General features: G+C 37.0%; 3 protein-coding genes across 3 annotated transcripts; 1 reads left to right on the forward strand and 2 right to left on the reverse strand.

Moving 5' to 3' along the window:
* Nucleotides 1–633: 633 nt before the first annotated feature.
* LOC116307369 (MICOS complex subunit MIC60) lies at nucleotides 634–17,573 on the reverse strand. The gene is made up of 10 exons (XM_089024692.1): nucleotides 17,557–17,573; nucleotides 7,254–7,394; nucleotides 6,930–7,024; nucleotides 5,546–5,843; nucleotides 5,175–5,469; nucleotides 4,662–4,936; nucleotides 3,947–4,275; nucleotides 2,944–3,148; nucleotides 2,538–2,659; nucleotides 634–2,166 (listed from the first exon to the last, which is right to left on the reverse strand). Exons 2-10 carry the CDS (start codon nucleotides 7,323–7,325, stop codon nucleotides 1,458–1,460), a joined length of 2,400 nt encoding a protein of 799 aa, XP_088880818.1. The 5' UTR covers nucleotides 7,326–7,394; nucleotides 17,557–17,573; the 3' UTR covers nucleotides 634–1,457.
* Nucleotides 7,667–11,414, forward strand: LOC116307371 (uncharacterized). The gene is made up of 8 exons (XM_031717600.2): nucleotides 7,667–8,074; nucleotides 8,207–8,258; nucleotides 8,578–8,676; nucleotides 9,190–9,232; nucleotides 9,521–9,609; nucleotides 9,707–9,771; nucleotides 10,047–10,160; nucleotides 10,569–11,414. The coding sequence occupies exons 1-8, from the start codon at nucleotides 7,781–7,783 to the stop codon at nucleotides 10,728–10,730; spliced, it is 918 nt and encodes a 305-aa protein (XP_031573460.1). The 5' UTR covers nucleotides 7,667–7,780; the 3' UTR covers nucleotides 10,731–11,414.
* LOC116307372 (transmembrane protein 127) lies at nucleotides 16,665–21,322 on the reverse strand. Its single transcript, XM_031717601.2, has 3 exons — nucleotides 20,919–21,322; nucleotides 18,988–19,155; nucleotides 16,665–18,641 (listed from the first exon to the last, which is right to left on the reverse strand). Exons 1-3 carry the CDS (start codon nucleotides 21,181–21,183, stop codon nucleotides 18,340–18,342), a joined length of 735 nt encoding a protein of 244 aa, XP_031573461.2. The 5' UTR covers nucleotides 21,184–21,322; the 3' UTR covers nucleotides 16,665–18,339.
* Nucleotides 21,323–21,480: the final 158 nt, after the last annotated feature.

The raw sequence follows: 21,480 nt of genomic DNA on the forward strand, positions 1-21,480 counted from the left end.
ATCCATTTTTTGGTGCATGCATGCGCAATTTTCCTCAAGTGAAATATAACTACCAATGAAAATCATGCTTTAAAACAGAGTTTTGTGTTTACTCCCGGTCAAAACAAACATTGGAAATCGGGAACTTTTTTTTTAAAGCCCTCGTTCTTCGACGCCGGCCAGAAGAAAAGCAGGTTTTGCGTAAAGATAAAATAGTTAAATAGTTAAGATACAAGATTTATAATAACTATAAATAAAGACTTGAAAGAGATTCTTCTGTAAAAGACACAAATATTTGAATGATGTAATCCCGGTTTATGTTTAGGCTAGCTATTTTTTCTACCGGATTTGAAGCGCAAATCCAAAGTGGTGAAATAAGAGAATATGCCGATTCCACTGTGTAAACAATAATTATTATAGAATAACTTTTTCATCAAGTGTCAATATCTACTTGAGAGTCAATATCTAATAGCATCACAATAATACATTATATTACCTTTAAAAGGGTTGACTAGGATAAGAGCCCAGCTTTTACGCCAAGGGATGTTAGGATCAGCTCACAAGTGCTCTTCCGAGAACATGGCACTTTAGCTCCTCCAATTTCGAAACCTCGATTGCGCATTAAAAGGCATTGTAAAACACAATATAGACCCCTTTTTTGGAACTAGACGATCTTTTATTAAGGTGATAATCGCTAAAAGCTCAAAAGCAACTTGCGTGTTTAAGTGAAATTTTTGACTAATAAGAAAGAAAAAGGTATCGAAAATCCTATTTTCTCTTATGCCGCAGTACCCTTGACAGTCAACACTTCTTAGCTATCGACTTCTAAAGTCAACTAGTGTGCTAGAAATGGGGAAAAAATTACCAAGATAAATGCCTACATTCCAATAAGGCAAATAGAGCTGTAATTCAGTTCTTTTCTATTTTTTTGTGATACCAATAAATCACAATGAAAACTAAGTTGGTGATAAATTATCGTGACGTAATACAGGGCATCGAGAATCCTTCGTTTATGCTGTTTTATTCCCACTAACGTAGAATTGGGCTTTATTTTTAACTTTGTCTAATTTCTCATTCATTTTGTTTTCAGCTTATTTACTTTTCGATACAAATAAATCACGAGTAATAGAAACCTAGTAACATTTTTATAGAGTGCTCACACTAAATCCGTGAAACAAATACTAATTTTTAGTACTAAATAGTGATACTCAAACAATAGAAAACAAAGGATTCTGTATGAAATAGTACTATTTAGTACTATTTAATGTTCACGGTTTTAATGCGTGCATTCTATCCATTCAAAAATTAATGCTAAGTTTAGTATAATTTTTGAAGCATCTTTTGTGAAGTATTCAATACTGCTTTATTTGGTTGGGATCGACAACAAAAGCCCACACAATATCTTTTCAAACTTTACAATAAATCCGGCACTACCCTTGTAGGGAAAATTATTTTTCTTTGAATAAAGCCTAAAATCTTTAATTCTCAAGCCCACCCATTCCTAAAGACGCTGCATACGAAGTAAGAAACCTTGCAACTTGCTTAGTTTCCAGTAGCAATCGAACCTCTTTCAACCAATCATTAGCAACCTTTCGCGGTTCACCCTTCAGCTGGTTGACCAATCGGGCGGCTACTTCCAGGTCCCCTTTGCTCACGTAGTATTCGGCGCGAGCAAGAAGTCCAAAAGTGTCCATATTTTCAACATCAATCAATTCTCCATCCTTACGAGGATCAAATTTATCGATAATAAAGAAAGACTGAATGTAAGAGAGAAAATAAGTCCAAGGACCTTTGGTTTCTTCACCAACCATCGCTACTCGTCTGCAGGACTTTAAAACTCCAGGGAAGCGAGAGGCAAGGTTTTTCTCGTTGTAAATACCTCTCTCTAGAGCTTCTTCCGGTACAGCTGCTAGTACCCTAGACACAGCAGTATCATTGGGCGCAGCCATTTGAATGGCAGTTACTTCGGGAAAAAGAGGTTTAAGTGCCTTTACTCCGCTATCGATGGCTGACTGAAGAGATTGACAAGCCACAAACAAGTCTTGCGCTGTCTTGTTGGATTTCTCAATATCTGCACGGCTATCCATTGCAGCCTCTATACCACGCAGCCTTGACAAAGCTGCTTTGAGCTTATTGCTGTATTCTTCTTTCTCTTCGTTTTGTTTTTTGGTTAACTCCTGGTCGTACCTAAATAAATTGATTAGAATTTATAAGTATCCTCAGATAATGAGATGTAAAGACTTTTATCAGGTGATTGAAACCTTGCGATATAACGCAAATTATAAATTATTTCATACTTTATTAGATTGATGGAAGAGACTTAGTGTGCACCATCCAAAACATCTATGCTTCACATCTCAAAAGAGTAATCTAAAATAAATGTTTTAAATCTCGCATGCGCGCGCGTTTTCTATTTCCTCAATGGTGAGCTAAAACTTGAAACTCCAAGCTCACCGCTTGTGTAAAAAACATAATGGCAGGCAATATTCAATGTTTGTCTGCTTTGTCAAGTTGATTAGAGCGTTTTTAAAAAGATCTTTACAGGTTAGCATTGTTACCTTTGCTGTAGTTCCTGAGACTGTACTCTCAGTACTTCTGTTAGATGATCACTATATGCTGCAGCTTGTCTGCGCAGTTGTTGGCGTAGGTTTGTTTCGTGTTCTAAATCTAATTCAGATTCCTGGGTAAAACAATTAAAAGAACACTTTAAGGCATTACAGGACACCAAGAATTCATACAAACATTTTTTTTAACCCAGTCATTTAAAGATCTTCAGTTGCTTATTCAAAAAGTGAGGGGAAAAGTGGGTGTCGCCGACTTGATTCTCGAGTTATAAAGAGATCGTATTAGGGGGTAATTCCAATTATTCGCATTGATTTTGTAATATACAGTCAGTAGTCAACAGCAGCAAAATTTCAACACGACTGAGAGAAAAATCCCAAATATCCAAAAAGATCAAAGTACCCTTTTCTTCTGTGAAATGTGAAATTCAGCCCTCAATTTCTCCAGTTCTTGTTTTATTTTAATTTCAGCCAGTTTTACATCTTCTTTGCGTTGTACACTGAGAACCTGTTCCAGCCTCTTTCGTTCTTCTTCACGATGACTGGCCAATTCTTGCTTTAGATGTTCTATTCTTTTGCATGCATAGGCCAACAGAACTGCGTTGGACCTGAATGGATTAACAGCATTAATGGACCTTCTTAAAATTGTCATAAACGCAGGGCTAACACGGAAATACAAAAGAAATCACAATTTTTCTGGATGGAATTTGTGGTATTTCTTTTGTATTTCCATGTTAGCAACCTGCATTTATGACAATCTTAAGAATTGTGCATTGACAAGATACAGTACAACCTTTATTTCGAAGTTTAATAACCACGAAATACAATCAAATGCACACAGTAAACCATTAATAGGTACTATCTAAAATAGAAAATAGAGGATTTTGCACTGTTTTTCGCTAATTAAATCTAAAATTTTGTTCACACAATTTTGTTTGCTCTCTTACTGCAATTTTCATAAACATGCAAACTGTGTCTGCAAGCTGAAACTTTGTTTTCGCTGCCGTCAATCAAACCTAATCAGTCAGTACCTTTTATATTTTTGATTGATGGCAGCGAAAAACCAAATTTCAGTGTGCAGCTTGCAGGTACAGTTTGCATGTTTATGAAAATTGCAGTAAAAGAGCAAATGAAATTGTGTGATCAAAATTGCAGTAAAGCAATCACCCAAAGACCTGCTAAAAGTACTGTATAGTCTAGTGATTATATTATTAGAAGATTAAGGATAGAGGAATAATAGAAAGAAGTTACATGTAAGATAAAGATAATTTTCAGGAAAGGCAAAATCAGGAAAAAAAGGAAGAAATCCATATCAGTAGCAACTATTTTGACTTAAAAAAAAACAAAAAACAACAACAACAACAACAACAAAGCGAAACAATTACAAAAAGTTTGGTTTAACATACTTTGCTTCGTCAGCTTTCTTTCCTGTGCCTGTGGTTTCTTTCAAGACCCCTGGCAAAACTTCCTCAATCTCTTTCTTTAGCATGTGTTTGCTTTCATCTAGAAATTTCTGATGCTGCTGCAACAATGTGTCTTCTGACTCGGCCTTCTGTAGTTCAGATGCTATATTTGTCACTTCATAAGTTATTCTTGCTGCCTGTTCAGAGGCCTTCAATCCAGCATCCTTGGCTCCTGAAGCCTCAGCTTCTTTGATAACAGCATAGAGCTTTGCTATTTCCTGGTTGACTTTAACTTGAGATGCTTTGCCTTCACTGATAGCAGTGTCGGCATCCTGGAATCAAATTATATTTACAGTTTCACTGCTACAGTCTGTATGTAAGAGTAGATTTTTCTTACTGTTGCACCTTGAAGCACAACTTACATTAATACCTCTTCTTAAGCATTCACAGTAAACAAAACAACAACAATCATAAAAAGAATGAAATGGCTTGATATAGGAAGGGACTTTTTTTTTGTGCAGGTACAACTTAAAAAGAAAAAATACTGTACATGTCTTGAGATGGGAAAGATTATGCTTCCATCTTGCCTCTTTTGCACCAAGCAACTTTGGTTTAACTGTGTAAAGTTGCATCAAGTTTAATGTTCAGTAAAAGAAATAAAATAGCACTAATAATGATACGTCTTGAAATGGAAAAGATGACTAGGCTTTCATCCTACCTTTTGTGCATCAAGTACGACTTTACTCAGTTCCTTCATGCTTCCTGCATCTTCCTGCTCCAAAGCATTCTTCAGTAGCTTGATATGGGATAGAACCGAGTCTGTAGCTTTTTGCTGTGCATTCACAGCTTCTTGTGCACTGTTTTTTAAAACTAACAAAGCTTCTTCAACCATTATTTCCATAGCTGTTTGGTCAACCATGTCATTCAGTTCCTTTTCAGTAAGGCTGGTGTCCTGATGGACAGAACCTTCTTTTGCTTGGAGTTTGATATCCTCTAAAATAAGAAATATGAGGTGATGATCAACTGTAATTCCAGGGGTGAATTTGAAACAAAGATAATTGCTAGTTTAAAAAAGCAGGCAAGTAGGAAACCATAGCTACGATGAATTGTTCTAGTTTGAGTCAGCATACAGGGAACTTATCAGCACATTATAACCAAGTAGATCTATTCTGACACCTGTCTATATGAATGTATATTACATGGCTGTATTTTACCAAAGTTATTCACTTACCAGTTGTGCTGTCTACCTCTTTGATTACTGGAGGTGGTTTTGGCTTACTACCCTTTGCTATAGTTTGATCTACTGCCGACACTGTAGGTTGATCTACAGCAGACACAAAACTAGCAACAGAGTCTTTTAACTTATCAGAAACACTCTCCTTGGCTGACTTTTGTTCAGTTTTAGGGGTTGGTGCTGGGGGTTCTTTTGGTACTTGTTTAACTTCATCTTCCACAACTGATGCAATATCTAAGTCTACCGAGGAGACTGTTGCCTGATCTAGGGATGACAACGATGCAACATTTTTCTGCAAGAAAAAGAACAAAAATTAGAATCAATCACAAAGCAAAATAGTTTAGCTTAATGTCACAATTTCCACTTACCTTTGCATTAGGTTTAACACCACCTGGCTCTTTAGGTTTTTCATTTTCTTTTTGTTTTACATCTATAAATGGCTTTATTTCAGTGTATTTAGGTTTAAGCTCTTTACCATTGTTATTATTGTTTTCTACACTAGATTTTAATGCAGGACCAAGAGCTAGGTTAAATGTTTCTATAATTGGAAGGCTTTGGTCAACAAACTTGCGGAAGTCTTCATTGTAGCTGTAGAGAACAGTTCCACCAACAAGTCCACCTCCAGTGATCAGAGCTATAGTCCCAGCTATCTTACGTCCAAGAGAACTAAAAATATTGGAAGGTTAAAGATGTTATGCAAAAGCACATTCTTAGTATTCAAAATATAGGCATTATGCACATAAAATATAGATGAACCAGATTAGTTTTTGGCTTATATACAATAGATTTTTGGTGGAATAAGACAAAAAAACAACAACAAACAAACAAACAAAACAAACGGCATTGTGGGTCTCGTTAATTCGAAATAAAAAGTAAAATTTATATGAAGCAATTAACTCTCTACATGTAGTTAGTATATTGTGTCAGATGGAATACACTAAAAATAGAAGAAATAATTATTATTAGTAAAAATACGCGGGTGATTATAGAAAATCTTGTGCGCTGATTGGTCAAGAAACTCACACTATCACACGATAATCACCTCGAGCGAAAATCTGCTGTTACTTGGAAAAAATGCCTTTTATCTTCTTTTTTTTGGAAGAATCACCTATGTATTTATACTAAAACAATTATTTTCCTCAGGCTCAGGTGATTATTGAGGAATATTTACCAGATCGCCGCTCGAAGACTTGCTTCTCAGTAAATATTCCCCCGATAACCACTTCGCCTTCGGCAAATAATTGTTAATTAATCCTACTTTAGACAATCTCACTATGACCTACAATGCACTTTGGTCTTGGAATGCACTATTCGGTACTGTATGCAGTATTCAGTACAAATTTTATCACAGATAAATGCATTTCATTATAGTTTTCACTGACAAATCTGTGGCCCTCCATAATAGCTACGTGCTAATCATCTGATATCAAACCAACACTTGGAAACTACTGCAGTCCTCACTATGGATGAGTGGAGGAAGCAGTTATAAAAGCTTTGTACCATCATGTGATGGCAGCCATAAGAGGCACAACAATAGAGTCTTTTTTCCATGGGAATACGAAATTTAAAAAAAAATGTAAATTAGGATAGATCAGATTCAATATTGTTCTGTGCCTCCTGTCATGGCTGCTATTATCCTGCATGCACTGCATCCTTTTGCTAATTCCTTTGCCGAAGTTGCTGACACTCGGGGTATAATTGTGTCGTTACGGAAATCATTAAGCTTAAGAAACTAAGCTTTTAAACTCTTACTTGTTTTTCTTTGGGGTATTTGTGGACAGAAATCTTTTTGCAGACAATGGAGGACGGCCAGGTTTTGTATAACTTGTACAAATTTGGAATGACGTCTAGAAAAAGAAACACCAATTTAAACTTGAAAAAAATAAGAAAATATAATATATATTGAAATATAAGAAAATATTGAATGCAAAGCGTTTTAGTTTATGACCAGGAGCTATAAAATATACCAAGACATGGCCAGACATGGCAACTAGTTTGGAAAGGCCGTAAAGCATAGACGCAAGAAAGACTCAAAAATCAAGCAGCAAAAACTAAACGTGCAAAAGCAATATATACCTTAGAACATGGCAAGGTACTTGACACACACTTAAGCCTTAGAAGCTGGGTATTTTTGCCAACGCGAAACATTATTGTGCCTGAATTTCGTTCATGAGTCGACCCAAGATGGCGGCTTGCAACGTCATGGTGCCCAGGCTTCTGAAAGGAAGAGAGAAAAATAATAAATCTTAGAGAGGGGAGGGTTAAATATAAGATAATTATCATAAAATTTAATTCCTAATATTCCTCAAAAATAACTCATAGTTCATTTTTCCTATTCCTTGAAAGCATCTTGTCTTTTTTATAAGGTTTTTAGCGAAAAACCAAAGTGGTATTCACGCTGTAAGCCTAAAACTACAAGCAAGACTAACCCTCTCCCCAAGAGTAAGTTATCGTCGAAAGATCTGATATTTGATTGGTTGAAATAAAATCTGGCGCGAAAAATGCCATGTGCCATTTGTTTTGCAGGAGAAGGTAGAGTTAATTCAAACTTTGCTTTTGTTTGGTAAGATTTTGCCTCAAAATATCTTTAATAAGAAGCCGAAATGCTAGGCCAGAGCAAGATCAGTGCTTTCTTTAACACACCAAGTCCAAAAAGATCGGCTGATGATGCTGAAGGCAACGTAAAGTCACCTCCAAGAAAGCTTCACAAGGTCGACACTAACTCACCCGAATACAACAACAATTCACCAGAATTATCACCTGAACAAAAAGCCATCATTGCTAAGAACAGAGAAGCTGCGAAGATAAAGCTGTTGTCGAAAAAGGGACCTCAGAATTTTGGGTTGTCTTGGAAGAGAGCTTTAGCTGCAGAATTTGATAAAGAATACTTTCAAAAGGTTTGTAACCACACGAGTTTGAGTGTATAAACCCTTTTGCTGTAGAAATATGTTAGACTCGATTTCGTCTTTCCTGTGAATAAACACAAGCCTAAAGCTGTTTGTTATCAAAATCTTTTTTTTTTTCTCCAGCTGACATCATTTGTAGCAAGCGAGAGAGCAAGAAAGACAATATACCCACCAGGCAAATAACAGTTGTATCTATACTACTATAGGGAAGGGGAGAGGGTACTATTGATGGGTTGCAGGCATTCCCAATAGAGTTAGAAGACAATAGCATGGTGGCCATTGTGGTGCCGTTAACAATGGATGATAATGAGAAATCTTTTGTTAAATGGCACCAACGCTCCCCCGAGAGGCCGCGATGACGTAATGTGCAATCGAAGAATATATGTACCAGTTGTGGTACGGGAGGGGTGGGGTGGGCTGGAGATTCAGTACTTTTCTCGAACAAAATCGTATGCTATATTCAATATGTATTTTCCATTTCCCTTTAAATCTAGAAAAGGATGTATTTTCGTGGACACAGTTTTGTGACATTGATGATATTAAAGTAGTCATTATAGGACAAGACCCTTATCATGGTCCAAGACAGGCACACGGTAAAAAGATGCTAGTTAAAACTTTTTGTAACCCCCATAAACTTCAGCTGTGTAGGTTTTTCAATAGCTTTCTGTGACAAGCTCATACACTTCAGATGTGAAGACTTTTTGGCTTTCAGATGTGTTGGTTCGTAGCTTTTACCAATCAATAATTACTAAATCCGATTGCTGTAATAAATTGTGATAGAGTGGTTTTCATAAACCCATGAAATATGACTGTGTAACCTATGACAAATTAGTGGACCCTAATTTCATTGTGTTCTTTTGTTGTTATATCACTATTAAACATTAACTAATGGTATCTGTTTCACTGGTTTATGAAAATTGCTCTAAAAGTTATGCCATAGACAACCAAAACATGAGAAAACCTGACAGATCTGAAATTGCCTGGTTGTAAAAAAAAAAAATGAAATGCACTCAAATAGAATGCAATTAATGGCATGCTTTGTAATCATCCATATCTACCTAACATCTTAAGCTGTGATAAGTTGAACATTGCTTTGATGTTTTCAGGACTTTGCTTTAGTGTTCAACCAGGAGTTCCTGCACCTCCAAGGTAATATGAATATACTAAATATGATATTACAAATTTTTTTAAATCTGAAATTGATGATCAATGTAATGATTCAGTAGATCAGGGATGTAGCAAGATCCTGGTGGTAGGGTGGTGACAATGTATAATTGTCCTGTCAAAACACATGAGAGGGGGGAGTTGTGTTATTCACTGATTATGAGCAAGGCTAACAGGTCAGTACAACATAACACTGACTAAACTGCCGACAAGTATAACCTCTGCCATTGTTATGTTATGAATAGTTCACCTTTTATTCAATTGCCTTTTCAGTTTAGTGAATATCTTTAAGGAGCTCAGTAATGATATTGAGGGCTTTACAAAACCAGATCATGGCTACCTCATTGGCTGGGCAAAACAAGGTAATGTATACTCGCGTGATTAAATGCCTGGAATAATGTTAACAAACAATAGAACCATGATTCTCAATATTTATTTTCTTTACTAAACCTTTTTCAGGTGTTTTGCTATTGAATGCATGTCTAACAGTTGTGGCTTCACAAGCAAATTCTCATAAAGATAAAGTAGGTTTGCACGGAAAGTAACTTTATGAAAAATCGTGATTTCGATTTGATGAGCAAGGGGGCGGTATTTTCTATCTCTGACAGTGGATTACTAAAGTGGATTACTAAACAACAACAACAAAATTGCAAAAGAAGATACAGACAAAAATACAGAAGCCGCTTGCCAGTAATGGTCAAACTGTAGCATGACAGATATCCCTTACCTGTGCTGCAGCTACACTGTAATATGGCCTGTTATTATTATATAACTAGTCCGTCATCTTTAATTATTCCAGGGATGGGAGCAATTCACTGATGCTGTGATAAGATGGATCAACAAGAATCTGAGTGGAGTGGTTTTTATGCTTTGGGGTTCTTATGCACAGAAGAAGTGTAGTTTTATTGACAAGGTAAGATGATATTTAGCAAATACATATCAGCGAACGTACAGTTTCAACATGCAATATGACATTTGCAAATTAAAGACAACCGATACATGCAGAGGTGCATTTCTGATACGTATTTAATAGGTTTTATTATGAAATGCCATTACCGTTCACTTTAGATTCAAATAATGTACAGTTCAAGTAAGCTGCTACAAAAGACATTGTTGAGTGAGAGTCTACAATTTGCACCACATTGCTTAGAAATTGCAAAATATGTCTGGGCCTTTAACTAAATGTTGTCACTAGTAACCAAGTGCATTGTCAAACATTTTTGTTCCCCTTGAAAAATGCTAATGAATTGGCTATACTTGGATATTGCTTCATCATCAAAATATGTATTGATTAGCTAAGGGCCTCTTTATATCTTGACAGAACAAGCATTGCATCCTCAAGTCAGTACATCCTTCACCTTTGTCAGCTCACAGAGGATATCTGGGTTGCAAGCATTTTTCAAAAGCCAATGATTACTTGAAGAAACATAGCAAACAGCCCATCAAGTGGGAATACCTTCCCGTCAAGGATGATGCCTCATAAAATACCAGAAGTGCTCTTGCATTTGAATGCATTTTTAGATGTTTAAAATGCATTTTTAGATGTTTAAAATGCATTTTTAGATGTTTAAAATGCATACACGCATCTGCTGTTTGGTTTGGTAGTTGATGTTTAAACAGGGAGAGCATTACTAAGAAAAGTGAAACCCATAGAACTATAAATAGAACTGTTCCTGAAAATATTGATATTTCTTCATTACACATTTATAAATATTGTCCTTCCTTCCCTCCATCTTGATTAAAATACAATAGCAAAATTACAAATGAAACTGTCCAAAACTTCTAGGGTGACCACAGTAAATCCGTGAAACTTTAGTAATACTAAGTAGCACAATTTCATGCAAATTCCATTGTTTTCTATTGTTTAACTAGCACTATTTTGTGCTATTCAGTAATTAGTTTCACGGATTTACTGTGGTCACTCTATTTAAATGAAGATAAAGATATTTTTTTGGGAACTGCTAAAGAATTAAATAGAGTATAGGAAAAATAAAGGAGAAGGCAATTTTGGAGTCACATTCAGTGTAATAACTTAGCTTTAAATACCCCATCTAATCCAACAGGACTATGTCAAGTTGAAAATTGCTTTTTATAAAGATAAGATTGTTGTATATTTTAAAAATTAATTTAGAAAGTTTTTGTTGTGCATTAAGACTCATTCCCTGGAGTATCATTTCTTTGTTTAACAAATGCAGTGACTTAATGGTTGCACATGAGAATATACATGAATATGGATACAGGGAATGAAATGTGATCTGAAATGGGAAAACATCCTCTAGCTGAGGGGGTTTGTTTTTAAACTACCTGAGAAATAATACTTGTTTCTTAAAAATTCTTTATTTGATTGTTTTGATTAATATTTTACTTACATAATAAACTAGATTCAGTAAAATAATAGTGTCGCAACTAATACTTGTTCTTTGATATGACATGTACAATGTTTTGTTAAAAGCACAGCTGAAAACTTGAAAACATGAATCGTAAACAAAGTGTTAGCAGTACAGTCAAATACTGTTCTCAAAATGTTGAAAATCAAGTGCTCTGTCAATATTGATATTATGCAGAATGTTTTTTTCTTACTATTATGGTAATGATTACTTTGATTTGTCCTCATGCAGTGTTAGGGCTATTTCCATTTGGTCAGAACTGGACAGTCAGTCTAGCCTACTTGTAAATATGATTGCATTATTGATCAGGACTGTCCTTCCACTATTATGATGGAATGTTTTCAAAATTGTGGGAAAATCCTTGAAAAGTGACCTATTCACTTTTACATTGAAACTGTTTGGCCTAATGGAAAACCTGTATAATGGAAAGTGCCATTACATAGGATTGGCAACTGTGACTTTTTATTTTTAACTAATCAGCTTTGTTATTACATTGGCTTGTGTCAACCTATTTGGATTTATTTTTAATTAGGGCCCAGAAAAATATTGGGCTTGTTTGTTATGGTTGGGCTCGTTTGTCATACTGATTTTCCAAAACACTTAATGTTGGGTCAAATTTTGGCCCTTTTGTCAGCCCTCTACATATATAGAGTCAAGTTATTCTCCTATCTGGACATGCCGAATTAAAATAATTAACCTTTTCTTAGAATTATCCAATTCCAATCAAGACATTTTACTCAAAATATTTTAAAAGATAGGTTATACTAATAATGCCCTTGAAAATGCAGTAATCTATAAGCTAAAGTAAAATAAGTCGGCTCTTCTAGGATATGCAGTCATTCGTTTTTCAGTGTTCAACAGTCACTGCATCTTTTCAGTTATTCATCATACATAGATAACAAACTGAAGTACAACGGCCTTCCAAGTGGGTGAGAGCAAGAGACAAGTTGCTCTGTGGTATCCTCCCATGAGGTCTTAAAACTGGTTTCTACAGACCAAGAGAAATAGAGGGACCAGCTTTGTGCATACAGTCTGATCTCGAAAAAATTCAACTCTACCACTTGCAGGTTAGGCCTATTTTTTTCTAGCTCTAAGTATGTAAAGGGATCATGAACATAATCATGCATGACTATAATACACTATAATTGTTATTAATCACAATTATACAAGGGCCGCGAAGCGGCCTGAAAGTATAATTGAAATTATATTAACAAACGAAGTGAGAAATATATGAGAAAACAATAGGTAGAATCCTGCCATTTGTGCTTCGGACCACATTTTAACGCACTCCACTCCCCTAGAGTTTAAATATTGATGACGTAATCCCAGAATCCCGTGCTGCACTAAGTGCGAGGTCACGTTGTACTTTTCATCTTTTTAACGCCTGTGTGAAGAGACTCCACGATGAGAAATATATGATGGGAATGACTAGTCATGTGTCAATATTTGACAAGTACGAGGGCGGGAGGGTATCTCATATATTTCTCACTTCGTTTGTTAATATAATTTCAATTATACTTTCAGGCCGCTTCGCGGCCCTTGTATAATTGTGATTATATTTCACAAACTCCGTTCGAAATATATGAGAAAACAATAGGTAGATTTTAACGCCCTCAACAATATGTCTGAATAAATGCAGACATTAACACAGTGAGTTTGTGAAATTAATACATTTAATCGTAACTTGAACGTATTCAACGATATAAATGACTTTGGGTTAGAAGAACTAAGCTTTATCTGTGTTCAAGACAGCGTTAGCATAGCTGCTGTTATGTACTGGCTTGTAGTAGAAGCGTTGGAAGGTACTGGGTGATGTCCAGTCTGCCATGTTCATAATGTCACCTATTGGGACATTGTTGTTTGCTGCAGCTGTTGTTGAAGCACCTCGTACAGAATGTGCCTTGAATATATCTGTGTTAATACCAGAGGCTTTTATTACTTCACGTAGCCAGCGGGCTAAAGTGGTCGAAGTAACAGGTTTATGGGGCTTGATGAATGAGATGAACACAACATCTGGTTTTAAAGAGGGAATCAGTAGTCTAACCTTTCTAGTGGCTTTCAAGTAACATTGAAAAGTGTTAACTGGGCAGAGCTTGCTGTCTGAATGAAATTTTGCAAAGAAGGCTTTGGCCATGTCCTCAAGAGATCCTCGACTTCTCGGGAAGTCATGGTGAATGAGATGCCTTCTGGAATTACTTGGCAGTATCGCAAGTCGAATTTAGACAGGGAAGAGACTCGTTCTGGGCATGAGAGTGCAAATAACATGGCAAGTTTGAGTGATAATAGCTTTAATGACAATTTTCTGGAACTTTCCATGGATGACAAGTATTTTGTTACTCTTGTGACATCCCATGTGTGATTGTATCTTGGTTTGGGGGGTCGGATATTCACCCCCATACCCTTTAACAGTTGTGTTACCAGTGGGTGCTGCCCAACTGGGTAACCGTCAATCTTATTGTGGCTAGACAATATAGCTGAACGAACAACATTAACGGTTCTGTAAGCAACTCCATTGTTACTCTGACCGAAACTCCAGAATTTGGTTTAATTTTGCTGAAACAGGATTAATCTTTGATTTATGACACCAGCTGCTCCAATGCCGCCATGCGGACCCATACGCCTTATGTGTGGAGGGTCGAGTGGCTGACAATAGTATCTTGGTAAGGTTTTCAGGAAGGCCTTCTGTTTGTAAGTTTTCCCTGATATGTGAAAGACGGCTAGGTGTAGTCTCGGAAACAATGAGTGGACCCTTTCGATTGAGGCTGGGTCTTTCAGTAAGTTCCTCGTATTGGGAAGTATTATTGGATTCTTGATGAGAAGTCGGAGCAGTATCGGCCGCCAAGTCTGGGTTTGCCAGATTGGGGCTACAAGTGTGAGGTCTGCTCTGTCTAGAGATACCTTGCGAAGGACTGAAGGGATCATGTTGAATGGTGGAAATGCATATCCCTTTAGGGGTCCCCAGTCTAATGTCATGGAGTCCGTGTAAAGGGCTTCTGGGTCGAGCCTCCAGCTCACAATTTGTGGCAGCTGGGTTGTCAGTAGTGTGGCAAATAGGTCGACGTTGCAATCTTTGAGGAAAAGGCTGAATGACTTGGAAGCTTATTTTCCATTCGCTGGAATCGTGAAACTCTCTTGATTCCTTGGAGATGTTGTGCGCTTATCAGGATTTTCCTTTGTAGGCACCACTCCCATATTTCCAGCGTCAGGGAGACAAGTATGTTCGACCGGGTTCCTCCCTTGTTGTTTATGTGGGCAACTGATGTAGAGTTGTCCATTCTCAAGCAAACAGCCTTGTGATGTTGGTTCTTCATAAACGCTTTTAAGGCAAGGAATGCTGCATTCAGTTCTAAATAATTGATGTGCAGCTTTTTCTCCTCGCTGGACCACCGACCGTTTGTGGTGGTGCCCTCACAAACTGCCCCCAGGCCCTTCTTGGAGCTGTCTGTTGTTATGACTAGGTCTGAGGTCGGAGGGTTGATTGGACTTCCGTTTACCTTTCTTATATTTGCTATCCACCACCTGAGCTCCTCTTGGGCATGGTGGTTTAGGGTGATTTGTGTCTCGTAGTTGTGTTCGTTGATTCGAAGGTGCTTTATAAGTTGAATCTGTAAACGTCGGAAGTGTAAGGGGGCCTGATGTATTGCCAGACGAATTGATTCCAGAGAGCCGAGTAGGCTTGCTACGTCCTGTGCCAGCATAGTTGGGTTGGTCAGGGCGTTCTGGCATTTGTCCAGAACTTTCTGGACTTTTCCTCTGGTAGGCTCAGAGTTAGTGTCTCTGAATTTACTATAACCCCCAGGGAGGTAATGGATTGGCTTGGTTTCAGCTGGGACTTTTCCCAATTGATAGTGAAACCTAGGTCTTGAAGCAGTTTCAATGCCATTGATGTGTTGGTCTCGGACTCTGTCATCGTGGACCCCAACAAAAGAAAATCGTCAAGCTAACATGCGTACACCTCTTTTCGAAGAAACGAGACGACCGGTTTGGTCAGTTTTGTAAATATTCTTGGTGCTGTATTTAGACCAAAGGGGAGACCTTCGAATGCGTAGCATTTGTTTTCCCACAAAAATCTCAGGTATTTTTGAGATTTGTGAATTTTATTGATAGGTACACGTCCTTCAGATCTATAGACTTCATAAAGTCCCCCTTCCTTAGGATGGTTTTTAAGCACGATATGTTTTCCATTTGAAAGTGGGAGTTCTGTATGAAATGATTGAGATGACTCAGATCTATGACTGGTCTGAAGGATCCTCCTTTTTTGGGCACCAAGAACAAGCGGCTGTAAAAGCCTGGTTCGTTTGGGGAGGGGTCCACATAGATTGCCCCATATTCAGGAGTCTTTGAATCTCTGCGTCTAATAACGGTTTTGTTTGTTTTGTTGAATTTGTCACAACTGGAATTCTTTGAACTGGAACACAACAAAAGGGAAATTGATGCCCTGTAACAATGTCTAGGATTTCTTGGTCTGAGGTTATTTCCCTCCATTTGTTTAGGAATCTGTTGATTCCCGATTTGTCCCCTTTGAGGGGCGAAAGGACCGGTAGTTGTTTGAGCGGTTACTTTGGTATTTGGAAAAACCGCGCGACTGGTTGGACCTTTGAATGTAATTTGGTTTACGATTTGCTTGTTGGTTTTTAGTGGGGACTGAGAGATTTTTGGCTAGACCCCTACTAAGTTCTGCCTGTTTAGAGGCTAAGGTGGGAAAATCTTCACCGAAAAACATAGTTTTGGCATTAGGCAAAGGTTCATCTGCCAGGTTAATTAATTTTTTTTTTTTTAATTATTTATTTTTTTATTTTTTTTTTTTATTTATTTTTTTGTTGTTGCTAATAGTCGCTAGGACCCTTTTCCTGCGAACAGTTGAAAGGAGATAATTTGAAGAGCCTAGTAAGCGTAAGGCTTGTTCTAAAATGTTCTTAACCTGATTAGGTGACACTTCTTTCCCCGTTGATAGGGCATCGTATAAGCAACAAAGTGGACCTGTGGTGTTTAGCAAAGCTTTTTGAGCCAAACATAGGTCTTTATCACGATTCTGGACAAATCTTTTTATTTGTGGATTGTTTATTGGATTTACAACTGAGGTATCTAGAGTGGGTGCCCTTAGGCAATCAAGTGAGGGAACACTGAAATTTTCAAGAATGTCTGACACCTGGTCATGGCTTAATTTCTTCCTAAAGTGCATATCTAGGAAGGTTGATAGCCCCTTGGTTGGTTCCCAGTAGGATGGTGTGGCCCCAGGGTCATACATTTCATCATCTATTAGCGTATTTTCGCCGTTTGTTGAAGCAGTTTCAGTTCTTGGAGACTCGGAGCCTGGATTGAGTAGCTTATCAGTCAAGATTGGTGGTCTATCATCCGAGTTTGGTGGCTTGACAGCCGAGCTTGGTGGCTTATTAGCCGAGTTTGGTGGCTTAATAGCCGAGTTTGGTGGCTTAATAGCCGAGTTTGGTGGCTTAATAGCCGAGCTTGGTGGGGACTGTGTCCCTTCTTGATATTCTGGGAGATCGTAGTCCAGGTCTATGTCTTCTGTTTGGACTGAGAGCAGATCATTGTAATCTATCTCGGTGTGTTTTGGCGGGAAAGATTCCATGTTAACTTCGAGAGTTGAGATACGGTTATTCGTCTTTGAAATCGCTTCTTGGATTTCTTTCAGTGTTGAGAAGACTGAATTTATATCCTTTTGGTCCACTTGGGATGTTTTTTGTCGTTTGCTATGCCTAGAGCTTGTTGATTCGGACGAACTGTCCGTGTGGCGGGAAGAATGTTTAGATCGTTTACGAGAAGACATTGTAGCTACTAGAGCTAAAAATTCAAAATATTACAAGCAATTGTATCCCGAATGGGATTATTTATGATTCTGGGTATAGGAGTAGGCTAAAAGGTATAAAATAGAGGATAAAAACACGGTTAGTAACCACTTACCTTATCGTACGTCCGAAGCACAGCAGAAAAAGATGAAAAGTACAACGTGACCTCGCACTTAGTGCAGCACGGGATTCTGGGATTACGTCATCAATATTTAAACTCTAGGGGAGTGGAGTGCGTTAAAATGTGGTCCGAAGCACAAATGGCAGGATTCTACCTATTGTTTTCTCATATATTTCGAACGGAGTTTGTGAAATATAATTTACTAGTTTACAGTATTAGAACCTTGATATTCGATACTCTACATGAATTACCCTGATATTATTTTGCCAATAAAGCAAAAGTACTTGGTGGGCCCTGATTTGAATACTGCATTTCTATGTAAAAACTTGCATGCATAATAGTATATGAATACCATGGAAAAGATCCCAATAATGTAAATGAAGTATATGGAGCACTCACTTCTAGTTTCAACTAAGATAGGATTCACTAATTATGAATCTAATCTGACATGCTTTTCAGTTAGCAAGCAAATTGTTTTGGGGGGATCATTTTTTTTACAAAAATATATTTTTTAAATTTGGTCTAGTTTATACTGTATTTACAGGTTTTGAAATGGAGCTTTGGCTCTATGGTGTCTTCATCTTAATGCCTTGAATAATAAAGCAATCTGGAAAATGTAATTGTATAGTGGAAGATTGATATAATTGCTATGCAATCTATTTTAGTGTGGATACTAGCACATTTATGTTGTCATGTTTCCATGTACTCCTTTTTGGGATAAATCCAGAGTGAGATAAGGTACTCTCTGGCCTCTTTTTGGCCTGTACAATAAACCAGTTATGGAGAATATGCAGGTGGTGGAATATCAGACAGGGAGTCTGCATAACTCGTTGAATACATCAGTTCAAGGGATAGTTCATCATCAGATGCAGAACGTTGCCTATGCCGTCTTTGACAGTACAGTAGTCCAAAGGCAGTGGCCAGCACTGATGATACACCAGCAGCAGCAACCAAGTAGAAACTTACTTGAAATTTAGTTTTTATTGTTGTTTCTTTGCCTTTAAGTTGAGCATTACTACTGTGCTCCAATAGCTGTGTTACCCAGTAAATTAATCCATTTGTAGCCACGCAAAATACAACTGAAGACAAAGTAAAATAATGATAACATTAGGGGTCAAATAAAAATTACTTTGTTTCAGTTTTTCAATTGACATTGTAGCCCTTCACTTTCACTGTATCAAAAATGCAAGTGGACAACACTAGATAGGGCTGATGTTTTTGTCAAAATGTCAATGTTAGGCCATGTGTTTAAACAAAACTTGTACTGTTGCCCAACATGTGTTCAAACATTAAAGTTGCTGTTTGAAGCAGGAAATTAGTTGGACAAATACTCATTCAGTTGCCTCACCCCCCCCCCCTCCCCTCTATAATTTTAATTACACTAACCTAATTTCAACCATGTGCATTTTTGTTTATTTTAATTACCTGTTAATATATTAGCAATGGAATTGTTTTTCAAGCACTTCAAAGTCTTGTTTAAGGTTCCACACAAATCCAAAAGGCAGGCAAACATACTAGCGACAATACTGATACAGCAGATTCCAACTGTTACTCGCAAGATTGTGACCATAGACTCTGTATAACAATATTTCTCTGATATAAAAAAATAGAAAAAAAGTTAGGAAGTACATGTCTAAAAAAGTGGCTGCTCAATGGTAAGATATGGTTACCAGTTACATCGGACTGATCAACATACATGTATGACCGTAGAATATTAGGTGTTTTTGCTGCTTGGATAGTTATTAAAGATGTGAATAATTCACATTATTGTGGAGTTTGTCAAGTAAATTTTTTTCGAAAAAGAAATTATGGCTGGTCAAGAGGAATTGGGCTGAACATGTGTCAATTTTTGCCAGATACTGCCTATTGCCTGAAAGGCTGCTATTTTTAGCCAAGTATAATAAATCATGCTATTTTTATATAAAGCAGTTCACAGCTATAAACAAATCACCAAACACATACCAAATGAATTTTAATTTGTGATTTGCAATCCTATTCCAATTAGGTTTCCATGAAAGTAAATCAAGTATTTCCAGAATAGTAACAATAAACTTTAAGACAGTTGCTGCTTGATAACTAAACAAAAGAACGTGTAAAAGAATATGGTTTTGGTAGTAATAATGCTGCAGTATAGAGCAGGTGCATGTTACACCATAGCTGCCAACTTGGTTGACAATAACCTAAGCATTCCTTATTAGCTTCTCTTGTTATATCAACCAGCATGGTGGCTGTTTCATTGTTGCTCATATCATAAGACATTTTGAATCGCATAGTTGCACACACTGTAAATGATGCAAACAGTCTATTTTGAGCTTACAGTAGTCTCTGACAAACATAACAGAACTTTTGCTTCTGTACGAAATGGAGTTAACAACTCATTCGCTGGCAGCTCCTGACAGAGTTAGGATGCAGGTGTAATCACCTAACTAAACAACTAAGCATCAAGTTCCCCATGTACAGACAAGGATTAGTCTATATTTGGTTAAATTCACCCATTATATGGCAAGCAATACATGATATATGACAATTTATATATCAATAATGAGGTCCAGGCATATTTTTTGGATATGGTTAGATATGGTTAGAAATGGTCTCAAAATTTCACACAAGACTTTCAAACCAACTTAATTAAGCTCATGTCAAATTTTCTTTGTTCATAAGTGGCAGGGCATCACAGCAATAAATAAATCTTTATTTTGAATAATAAATGTTCCAATGCATGTCTTACCATTAAATTTGTATATATACACACTATTTTTATTCTTTTGATTTCCTGCCCTTCCTTAATAAAATTATTCAGAAACCTTCAAAGATATTCGAAAAAAAATTAATTGCTTGGAGGCCGAGGTATACGTGCAGAACATGATATATTACATATTTTTCATGATCAAATGTTATGCATGACCAGGCAGATGATTTCAGATTTCGTCGATTCCAAGAAAAAAGCAAAGACAATCATTCGAATAGTTTTTTTTTGATTGCTGAAACGAATAGAAAGTTTTTCCGTTGGATAAAAAATTTCGTGTCATTGAGCATTTCTGGTAGAATAGCCACCACAATAATCAACAAAATAATTTGCGCATTATTTAAACACGGATAAAGCTACAGACTGTAAAGCTGATAACGAATAACAGACTTGCTACGAAGGACATGTAAACATATGTGTAATCATAAATGCAAAACTTTTTTTCTCGAAAAAATAGGCCGAAATAGATATTAAATAAGGAAGTTGAATATCTGTTTTACGTACCACTTGGTCAGAGGACTCGGAAAAGGCACGTCATGTTTAGGTGTAGAATTCAAGAAATGACGTAAAACAACAATTCAATCACAATAAAACAATTCTTGGTTCTCACCTAAACTTTTCGCAGACTTGTAAGCAATCACTTTATATAGCCCAATATAATGCCCAGAACAATTTCCACCGACAATCTTCAGCCATTTTGGTTCAGCTTCGGCTATCGCGATCAACACAGCAGAAGCAAGAGCAAAAAATGCGGAAACGACATTTCGTTCGTACTCGGGTTTGGGTCGCCTCGAGTTACGGTTTCTCCGATTGCTACGGCGTCTTGTAAAGCCACTGTAGTCACCAAACTGTATAGGTCTTGGCTGTAACATCATGTAGACTCATGAAGTAAACTATTTACCGAGAGAAGTTGGGTATAAAACCCGGAAAAATGTCAACATTTGTAGAGTTTAGTGGCGAACACGGTGACATGCACAACGAATGGTTTCCAAATTTGATAGCTGTCACGTGACTCATCGCATGATATAGGATACAGGAAGCCCACTAGACGCCTATGGTCTTTGGCTATAACGGCTAAATGATTAGGCAAAAGCACTTTTAGTTGTTACTCGAAAGTGTCTGTTAGTGTTAAAAAATAGATGCTTAAACCAATTATTTCAATCTAAATCAAA

This window comes from Actinia tenebrosa, unplaced genomic scaffold (assembly GCF_029948245.1).
Source record: "Actinia tenebrosa isolate PJP-AT-01 unplaced genomic scaffold, QUT_ActTen_1.0 PGA_scaffold0__85_contigs__length_37466705, whole genome shotgun sequence".
In the NCBI taxonomy this organism is placed as follows: domain Eukaryota; kingdom Metazoa; phylum Cnidaria; class Anthozoa; order Actiniaria; family Actiniidae; genus Actinia; species Actinia tenebrosa.